Raw genomic sequence first — 11,084 nt, forward strand, 5'->3', positions numbered from 1 at the left:
TCTACACCTTGTTATCTCAATAAACGTAAAGCTGGATAAACACAGCTGAGGTAATTTGATTTGATTTACTTTTGTCACAAGTACCTAAGTATAGTGAAAAGTTTTATTTTACATGCAGCACAGCAGATCATACCATACAAAGTGCCATTAGGGCAACGTTACAGCTGCAGAGAAGGTGAACAGAGAACAAGCTCAACATAGTTAAAATTTGAGCTGTCCATTCACAAGTCTAATAACAGCAGGGAAGGAGCTGTATTTGAATTTGTTGGATCGTGTGTTTAAGGTTTTGTATCTTCTGCCTGATGGAAAAGGTTGGAAGACAGTATTACCGGGCTGGGAGGGATCTTTGATTATATTGGCTGCCTTCCTGAGGCAGGGGGAAGTATAGATGGAATCAATGGATGGAAGGTTGGCTTGTGTGATGGACTGGGCTGTGTTCACAACTCTCTGTAGTTTCTTATGGTCCTCGGCAGAGCAGTTGTCATATCAAGCCATGATGCATCCAGATAGAATGCTTTCTATGGTGCATCTATAAAAATTGGTAAGTGTCTTTACAGACATATGGAATTTCCTTAGTCTCCTGAAGAAGTAGAGGCATTGTTGTGCTTTCTTGGCCATCACATCAACATGGGTGGAGCAGGACAGATTGTTGGTGATCTTCACTCCTAAGAACTTGAAGTTCTCAACCATCTCCACCTCAGCACCATTGACGCAGACAGGGGTGTGCCCTCCACCTTGTTTCTGAAATCAATGACCAACTCTTTTGCTGACGTTGAGGTAATGGCATGAGAGCAGGACAATAAACCATTGGAAGTGATTTTCTGGCTACAATGAGGTAGATAAGAATTGAGCCAGGTGAGAGCAGTCCTAGCCCAGCTGGATGACAGTGGAGAGGTCAAATCATGTCAAAGACTGCTGATAAGTTAAGAAGAACAGACTCAGAAGAGGGCGAATCTGATGAGTTGAATTGGAGGTTCAACTCACTGAGGATGGGAAATTGTTCAGGGCAGTGGTTAAGGGAGGAAAGCAGTGAAGGTAACTCAGTGATAGTGTTCTTGTTGTACTTGGGATGACAGTCAAGAACGAGGAGTGTGAACGAGAGGCGAGAGTGTTGAAAGAGATGAGATCTCAAAAGAGAAGAAACCGCCAGAAGAGAAGGTGGGGGTGTGTCAGGCTCATTTGTGACCTGGTGATATGCATACACACTGTCAGAACAACAGCATTAACAGGGCAAGTGGTTAGAGGTGTAGCCAAGCTGGGAGGCTTCATTAAGGGGGAAGGTGTCATCACCCCTCAGCCAGTTCCAACAATGCCATAATGTCAGTGCTATTAGTTATTTAACATCTATGGATGCCATGGGCCTTGCTTACAAGTGATCTGATATCCAGAGGGAGATGCATTGTAAGAACATAGAAAATAGAACATAGAACTGTACAGCACAGTACAGGCCCTTCGGCCCATGACGTTGTGCCGAACCTAATCCTAAGGTCTATCTAACTTCCAACCCTACCTTATACTATCATCCATATGCCTATCTAATAGCCGCTTAAATGCCCCTAATGAGGCCGACTCCACTACCCTCTCCGGCAATGCATTCCACGCCCCGACCACTCTCTGAGTAAAGAACCTACCTCTGACGTCTCCCCTAAATCTACCTCCATTCACTTTAAAACTATGACCCCTCGTAATAGCTACCTCCACCATAGGAAAAAGTCTCTGGCTGTCTACTCTATCTATAAAAGCTGAGTGTCTTGATGAGGATCCCAAGAGGAGGTACAGAGAGAAGCTCTAGGCTTATCCAAGATGGAGACAAGCCCTCAGCATCAGCACAGAGTCAGCAGATTGAGGAAAATTGAAGGGTTGGGGTAAGGAGCTGAGGGGACAGAGAGAGGAGAAGTGAAAGGAACCCATGATAGTGGAAGGGGCAGTTGAGGAATGGTAGAGAGAAAAGAAGTTTTTGTTTAATAAAATAAAAGTAGAAATGGAGTGATTGGCTCAAGGCCAGATCAGCAGCCAAAATGCATACACACACAGACTCAGGGGAAGGTCAAGTTACATATCCTAGTTATCTAAATGTATGGACCATGAAAACCTGACAGTGAATGAGAAATAGGAAACAGATTAGAGATAACAGGAAGGAATCTAATGTTAAAATTGTAGTCTTTTCCAGCCCTGTGAAGTGCCTTCCAAGTCTATAACGAGTGACTGTCTGCTTCTTCACCTCAGCATCAGAGGCAGCCAAGTACAAACTGCTATGTCCTGATGGAACCCAGGCTGATCTCAAGGACTTCAGAAAATGTCATCTTGGAAGGGGACCTGGCAATGCCATTGTAACCAGACACAACTACAGAAAGATCACACGGAAATTTCTTGCTGTTGCTCAGGTATATTAATCTGCTGTTATGTTTCAAGGTCTAGATTGTGCTATAGACGGGAGAAAATAATAAACTGAATCCCCCAATTCCCATCCCTTAACGTGTAAAAACAGGTGGGTTGTTTTGGAAAAGGGTATTTCTATGTTCTCTTTAGTGTCTGGTCAACTTAAATGAACAGCAGCAAGCTATAAAATGAAGAAGAATATTCATTCACACATTCAGCCCAAGAAAATTGAAATGCTACATCATTCACACTCACCTTCGAGAAAGATACAATTAAAGGATTCTGTAGCTGTTAAACCAAAGGAATAGTTAGCAGTTCATATGTTGGCTAATATAAAGAGGTCAATCAGTGTCGACCTGATAGAGAAAAGAGTCCTTTACCAGAAGTAAGATCATTGATCCGATATTGGGGAATGGTTTCAGGCTAACAACCTGGTGTTTATTGCAGCATCTCTTTGGGAGAAATGGGAAGCAGTCACGACGATTCCAGTTATTCAGCTCCACCGGCTTCAACGGAAGAAACCTGATGTTTCAAGACGCCACTGAGAAGTTGCTGCTTCTTACAGACAATGCTGACATCGGCCAAGTATTGGGGTTAGACTACATCGCTCTGCTGAAAGGACTGGGCCATGGAGGTGACCCTGCTATCAGTAATAGGCTGAACATTAAATTAAAACAAAGAACAGCGGGTGCTGGAGATCTGAAACAAGAACAGAAAGTCAGCAGGTCTGGCAGCATCTCTGGTTGAACTGAGTTCTGAAGAAAAGTCTCCGAACTTGAAACATTAGCTCTCTTTTCTCTCCACAGATGCTGCCGAACCTGCTGAATTTCTCCAGCAATTTGTTTTGGCTGAACATTGCTCGCTCTATTACCAAAGGAGATTAATGCAGCTGGAGTAATTTATCTTATAATTCCTCAGGTCCCCTAAGCACATTTCTCAAACAGAGGGGCAAGAACTCAAAGCTTCAATCCAGATCATGCACTGGGAAGCAAGGGGCAGAGGCTGCATTGGTTGCCTGAGTTTTGGCAGGACTTGGTTCTGCCAGGATTTTATCCTGTTTCTCCCAGCTAACAATGTTCTACTGGTGTGGGAGACCGGTGGGTTAATGCTCCACCTACATAGAAGAGGACTATAGGATCACAGAATTGTTACAGTGCAGAAGGAGGCCATTCAGCCAATCATGCTCGCACTAGCTCTATTACCTAATGCCAATCTCCTGCTTTTCCCCCATATCCTTATCCACCATAAGAGCATAAGAAATGGGTACAGGAGTAGGCCATTCAGCCCCTTTAGCCTCCTCTGCCATTCAATGGGATCATGGCTGATCCAACATACCTCACACCCACTTACCTGTCCTTTCCCCATAATCCTTGGTTCCCCACTAATCAAGAGTCTATCAATCTCAGCCTTAAACATACACAATTATTCATCTCCCACAGCTCTCTGTTGCAAGGAGTTCCATAGACTCAGAACCATCTAAGGCAAGAAATTCCTCTTCATCTCAGTCTTAATTGGCACCCCTTTATTCTAAGACTAAGCCCTCTGGTCTCGGCTCTCCCATGAGGGGAAACATCCTCCTCAGCATTTACTCTGTCAAGCCCCTTAAGAATCCTGTATGTTTCAATGAGCTCACTTCTTCATTCTTCTAAACATTAGTGAATAGAATCCCAGCCTGTTTAGTCTTTGCTCATAAGACAATCCCTCCATAACTGGGGATTACCCTAGTGAATCTTCTCTGAACTGCCTCCAATGAATTGATAGCTTTCCTTAAATAAGAGGACCAAAACTGTTCACAATACTCCAGATGTGGTCTCACCAGCACCTTGTATAGTTGCAGTTAAACTTCCCAACTCTTATACTCTAAATCCATTGAAATAAGGCCTTCCTGATTACCTGTTACCCTGTGTGCTAGCTTTCAATGTTTTGTGCACAAGCCCACCCCCCAAGTTCGTTTGTGTTGCAGCTTTCTGCAGTTTTTTAATTTAAGTAATATTCTGTTCTTTTATTTTTCTTCACATTTTCCCATATTATATCGCATTTGCCAACTTCTTGCCCACTTACTTCACAATATCTCTCTGTAAATGGTATTCCTCTCACAATCTGCCTTTCCATCTATTTTTGTATCATTTGCAAAGTTGGCTACAGTACATTCACTTTCTTCCATTTCTTTCCAAATAACCATCCAACGGCCTCTCGAATGTCTCAGCTGAACCTGCCTCCACCATATTTCCAAGCAGTACATTCTACACCCTAACTTGTCGCTGTGTGAAAATGTCTTTTTTTCACATAATCCTTGCTTATTTGCAAAAAAAGTCATGTTATGGGAAGAATTGGGTATGAATTATGTTAAACTTGAGCTTCCCATTATTGTCAATCCTTGATGGCCATTCCCTGTTGTAGATGTAATTAAATCCTGGCTGAATCCACCACCTTTTTGCACAATAATAAATTATACTTTGATATGCACAGACTGATAAAGTACAAGAGGTTGAGGTGTAATCACGTATATTCAAAGTTCTATAGATTACTTCATAAACATTAGATGTGCTCATGCTTCCAAAATACCAAAGAATTAAACCATTACTGATTCCTGTCTAACTTCCACTCGCCAAGTGAAAGTTGTTATTTCACTTGAGACAATTATTTCGATAAGATTTGTCGTTCAGGCTGTGGTGAGGTTGTAGACGTGCTCGCCGAGCCAGTGGGTTTGATTGCAGACGTTTTGTCACTCTGCTAGGTAACATTGTCAGTACACCTCCGGTGAAGCGTCAACGTTCTGTACCGCTTGTTATTTATATGCCTCGGTTTGCTGGGGTGATTGGTATTGTTTCAGGTTCTGTTTCTCAGTGGTTTGTACACAGGGACTAGTTCAATGTGATGGAGTTCCGGTTGGAATATCAGGCCTCCAGGAATTCCCTGGTGTGTCTCTGTTTGGCTTTTGCGATTATCGATGTGTTGTCCCAGTCGAATTCGTGTCCTTCATTGTCCGTGTGCAGTGAGACAAGTGAGAATTGGTCGTGTTCCTTGGTGGCTAGTTAATGTTCATTACTTTTCAATTATCAATTTTTGTATCATCAATTGTCTTCTGGTTTGGCCTATGTAGTGTTTCTCACAGTCTTTGCATAGTATTTTGTATATTACTGCTGTTTTGCTGGTTTAGGGTATGGGATCCTTTACATTCGTCAGTAGCTTCACCAGAGGCGATGTTACCCAACAGGGTGATGAAACGTTTGCAACCAATCCCACTGGCTTGGGGAGCATGTCTACAATCTCACAACTAATTCCTCTGGTCATGATGAAGTAAGCAATAATTTATTGGGAAAAATACATTAACTAATGTCAATCCTCTTATTCATGTGTGCAATCTCCCATGTTATCCAGCATTTTTCCATCATAAATAAAAGCTTTTAAAGTTATGCTAAAAAGACAATGACATGTCTTTACTCAGCCATTGCTGTCCAATTTCCATATGGTGGAGCTTTCCAAAAATATCAGCATGAATTGTCGATATTTTATATTTTTATGGGTACTCTCCAAGAGTTGTGCATGGGCTGGGCTCACAATGAACATTGAGACATGCTCACTGCCCTTGCACTAACCTCCAACCTGCCTCCCATTTTACTGGTGGTGGTTGAGGCATCAGGTGACCTACCTGCTCTTGAATCTATTAAAGTCACTTAAGGGCATCATTGTGCCCATGTCGCTATTTTACCCATGGCAGGGCAAAGTCTAGAGATGGTGGGTGACCCAGCAATGTAAACTGCATGCACTGGCATCCCAAGGGAGGTAACCCCCTACCACATCCAATGTTATTCCTTACCTGCCTTTAACTCGGTCTCTCCAGCCTCTCAAACATAATCAGCCATTTCACCCTCCAGCCTTCCTCACTCCCTTCACTGGTGCTGCTGAGGCTAATTGGTTGAGAAGGGACCTCCTCCCCAGATGGGAGGGGAGGTCTCACTGTTGGGTGTGAGGGGTGCTTCTAGCCCAAATTGGTATAGCATGGTTGAGAATGGCCACCTTTTTGGTCTAATTAAAAGAGTCTTGTTGTGTAAGCAATATGATGTTTTTGGTTTGTTGCAACTAATTAGAGGTTGCATGAAATTGACCCACATTACTCCACAGACTGTTAGGTCCTCTGGTCTGTCTCTCACCAACCCCTTCGTCACTCTTCTGAATTCGCTGTGGCATTATCACAGTGGGTAATGCTTACTTCATGCATTCAAGTATTAACTTTTTTGGACCCTTACCATAAAACATAGGAGCAGGAGTAGGCCATTCAGCCCATCGAGTCTTCTCCTGCCATTCAAAGAGATAATGGCTGTTCTGCTATTCCTCCACCCCATTTTCCTGCCATTTTCCATAACCCTCAAATCCCTTACTGATTAAAAATCTACGTATCTCAGCCTTGAACATGCTTAATGACCCAGCTTCAACAGGCCACTGTGTTGAAGAAGTCCACAGATTCACTACCCAATGACAGAAGAAATTCCTCCTCAGCTCTGTCTTAGATGGGCAACCCTTTATTCTGAGATTATATTGGAAGATGAGGAGGTTGAACATTTTTGCCTAATCTTATTCCTAATTTCATTAGCCCCTAAGGTAAGGCTAGAATTTGGGGTAGATAATTGTTCACCTTGCTGTGTGGCAATCTGTCTCAATTCAGATTTTTTAAATTTATTCATTTGTGGGATGTGGACATCGCTGGCCGGGCCAGCATTTCTTGCCCATCCCTAGTTGCTCTTGAGAAGGTGGTGGTGAGCTGCCTTCTTGAAACGTTACAGTCCACCATTGACCTACAATGCCATTAGGGAGGGATTTCCAGGACACAGAAGGAACGGTGATATATTTCCAAGTCAGGATAGTGAGTGGTTTGGAGGGGAACTCGAAGGTGGTGGTGTTCATATGTCCTTGTTCTGCTGTCCTTGTTCTTCTAGATTGAAGTGGTTGTAGGTTTGGAAGATGCTGTCTAAGGATCTTTGGTAAGTTTCTGCAGTGCATCTTGTAGATAGTACACACTGCTCCTACTGAGCGTCGGTGGTGGAGGGAGCGGATGCTTGTGGATGTGGTACCAATCAAGCGGCTGCTTTGTCCTGGATGGTGTCAAGCTTCTTGAGTGTTGTTGGGGCTGCACTCATCCAGGCAAGTGGGGAGTATTCCATCACACTCCTGACTTGTGCCTTGTAGATGGTGGGCAGGCTTTGGGGAGTCAGTAGGTGAGTTACTCACGGCAATTTTCCTAGCCCGTGACCTGCTCTTGTAGCCACTATATTTATGTGGTGAGTCCAGTTGAGTTTCTGGTCAATGATAACGCCCAGGATGTTGATAGTGAGGGATTCAGTGAGGGTAACACCATTGAATATCAAGGGACAGTGGTTAGAATGTCTCTTATTGGTGTTGGTCATTGCTGGGCAGTTGTGTGGCACGAATGTTACTTGCCACTTGTCAGCCCAAACCTGGATATTGTCCAGATCTTGTTGCATTTGAACAGTTGAGGTTCTCTGACTATACATCCTTTTGAGTAGTGTCGATGGTTCAGTTGCTGCCTCTTTGCTTGCATTTCTTTTTGAATGTTGTTGTCACTTGGAATGTAATTTCTTTCAGCTTGACTGTAGTGGAAAACATTTTGGCCAAACCTTAACAGTTACATATTTCCATTTCATTTACAGTACGAAATGTGTTTTTATTCCAACATAACTAACATCTGAAGATTCTGCTTTTCTATTAGGTTCTGCCAAATGTTTGTAAGGCCCAACAAAAAAATGTTGCCAACTTTTCCTTTACCTTTTGTTGTTCTATGTCTTCCATATTTAGAATGAGATTGAGGTCAATACATTTGTTTCTACGTAGAATTGAACATTCTTACTTGTGAAGTACATACAGGTTTGGCATCCCTTATGTTGGAGAGTTGCCTGTGGCATACCTTTAATGTTAAATGCAATGGTCCTGGACCAGGTATTATACCTCTGTCAGCTATAAGCAGTTTTTTTTTGTCAACCAAAGCACACTATCTGGTAATATTGTGATTGTTCCTGTGTCTAACTTGAAGTAGAGAAAATATTAGGTCTAGGTCATTGATTTCCCCTAGAATACCTTTGGGTTTATCTACTACTGTATTGCCTTAATCCCAAACACACACCTTCATACACAGACAGGACAAGACAATACAGCTTTGCAGCTTATTATGGATGGGAAAAATTAGAGGAAAGAACTCTGTGGATCTATAGTCCAAAGTAAAAGGATAGAATAAATGGACTTCTCACACTTTGGTTTCCTATCAATGGGATCAAGTTGTTGTTGGCCATAGAGCTTTGGAAGAACCTCAGTTTGGGTGGAAGGTCAGTTGGTCCTAGGTCTTTGGATTGCGTTAACAGTTCAGCTTTCAGAGTTATTGAGGAGACCAGTGAAGGTGACAGCTGCATTGAATCTCTATGTGACTGGCTCCTTCCAGGATGACTTCTGTGGGATTTCTCAGTCACACAGCACAAACACATCAGGACAGTGGCCGATGCCATTTCTACAAGGTCACATCGGTTCAATGTTGTTCTCCAAAGCTGATGACAGTAGGATTCAGGAACATATCTAACTTCGTCTCCCAGATACAGATGCCATCGGCTACGCATGCATGGCACTGAGAGGACTGTATCACAACAGAATTCATCAAAAGGAAGAGGTTCCATTGATTCATTTCCAGATGACCTGCGAGCACTGTTACCTGGAGGTGTGTGTCCACTATCAGGCACTGACATGACTCCTACATCTTGGACCACTCTAACATATCTAGTGCGTTTGAAGGTCCAGGGGACAAGGGATACCTACTGCTCACTGCGATCACCCCTAACTGATGCAGAGCGCAGATATAATTGTGCCCATGTATCAAGTAGGATCGTGGAGCAGCAGATGATGGGACTGCTGGAGAAGTGGTTCTCCTGCTTGGACTCATCTCCCATTACAGTTTGAGCAGAGTGTGCTGCACTATCTTACTGTTATGCCATGCTCTGCACAATTGGAGCAGGCAGTGAGGTGATATGCTGGAACTGAAGGAATGGGAGCAACCGTCTGAGGGGGAGGAGGATGAGGAAATTAGGAAGAGAGAAAGAGAGTTACTATTTTGAGTTATTTCCAGGCTCCAAACATTAACTGTGTTTCTCTCTCTGCGAGACCGCTTGAGTTTCTCCAGAATTAGTCTGGAAAAAAATAAGGGGTGGCACGGTGTCTCAGTGGTTAGCACTGCTGCCTCACAGCACCAGGGACCCGAGTTCAATTCCAGCCTCGGGCGACTGTCTGTGTGGAGTTTGCACATTCTCCCCGCGTCTGCATGGGTTTCCTCCGGGGACTCCGGTTTCCTCCCACAGTCCAAAGATGTGCAGGTTAGGTGGATTGGTCATGCTAAATTGCCCACAGTGTTCAGGGGTCTGTAGATTAAGTGGGTTATAGGGGGATGGGTCTGGGTGGGATGCTCCAAGGGTTGGTGTGGACTTGTTGGGCCGTAGGGCCTGTTTCCACACTGTAGGGATTCTATGATTCTATTCTATGATTCTAATTCTTTGTATTTCTTCCACATTGTTAGCCTTGGCAGGAGTTTGGCAAGTCCCAGAGAGAAGACAGCATTAGCCAATTTAGTTCCCATGGGGGCAAGAAATAGGTGAAAGGGCCAAGAAGTTTACAAGGCTTATGTTGGCCCTTGGATTTGCAGGCTTCTTGCATCAGCTGAGACCTATTGGATGACCAACAGCTAGCATAGAGGGCAGAGTTGATGGAGGTGGGAGTTCATGTGATAAAGGTAAGATAAAGTCACCATAGTCCCACAGAACCATAGGCCAGGTGCGTCACTAGAGAGAGAGCTACTGGTGAGTTTAAGTCAAGGGGAGAAGTTGAGAAACCGGGACCTCAAGCTGGTACAGGAACCTAATGCATGCTGTTGGTGCTACTCCGCACTATAAAACAGCTGTGCAGCCAACTGAGCTAACCAACCCCCAAGTTCATATGTTGAAACCTTTCAGAATCCATCTAACCAAAATTAACACTCTTTTTCAGGAGAGGAAATTGATGGGGAAAGGAGATCAGTGCAGGGAGGGAGCTGAGGAGGTTGTGAAATAAAATGGTGTACATTTTCTAAATGTAATCTTGTTATATGTTGCTGTTTGCCAGGGACCTCCTTGGAGAATATCATTGTGAGGTGGTGCTGCATTAGTGCAGCTGAGCAAAGCAAGTGTGAAGAATGGGCCCTCAACACAAAATCCAACCCATTAGTCTGTATCAGAGCAACATCCATGAGCGACTGCATAGAAATGATAAAGGTACACAATTTCAATGCATTTTAAATTAAATATTATTGCAAAAATGTCACTCTGTGGCATTGATGTTAAACTAAAGGACGAAGTATTAGAAAGTTTGACTAAAACAATGCTTCAGGTGTCTGAGCAGGGTCTTAAGTGGGGGGGGGAAGGCGGAGAGTTATAAAGGGGTAGAATGTGAAGCCTCGAAATTTGACAGTACAACTGTGAATGGTGGGATAATAGGAGCGGAGGATTTACAAGAGGCCACAGATTATACAGGAAATTCCTAAGGTGGAGTTCAAGAGCTGAGGGAATGAGATCATGATGAGCGAATACAAGGAAGGCTTTAAACCTGAGGATGAGCATTTTAGTTCCAAAGGCATTGGAGGATCGAGGTTAGGAATGATGGGTGTGCAGGAATTGGTG

General features: G+C 43.6%; 1 protein-coding gene across 1 annotated transcript in view; it reads left to right on the top strand.

Annotated features, from left to right (window-relative positions):
- Positions 1-11,084, top strand: part of sxph (saxiphilin) — a 78,684-nt gene that overhangs the window by 46,212 nt on the left and 21,388 nt on the right. The window contains exons 7-9 of the mRNA XM_020535827.2: positions 2,227-2,384; positions 2,827-3,013; positions 10,531-10,679. Of these exons, the coding sequence (XP_020391416.2) occupies positions 2,227-2,384; positions 2,827-3,013; positions 10,531-10,679 (494 nt within the window). The remainder of the gene's footprint in view (positions 1-2,226; positions 2,385-2,826; positions 3,014-10,530; positions 10,680-11,084) is intronic.

Source organism: Rhincodon typus, chromosome 24 (genome assembly GCF_021869965.1).
Source record: "Rhincodon typus isolate 14 chromosome 24, sRhiTyp1.1, whole genome shotgun sequence".
NCBI lineage: Eukaryota > Metazoa > Chordata > Chondrichthyes > Orectolobiformes > Rhincodontidae > Rhincodon > Rhincodon typus.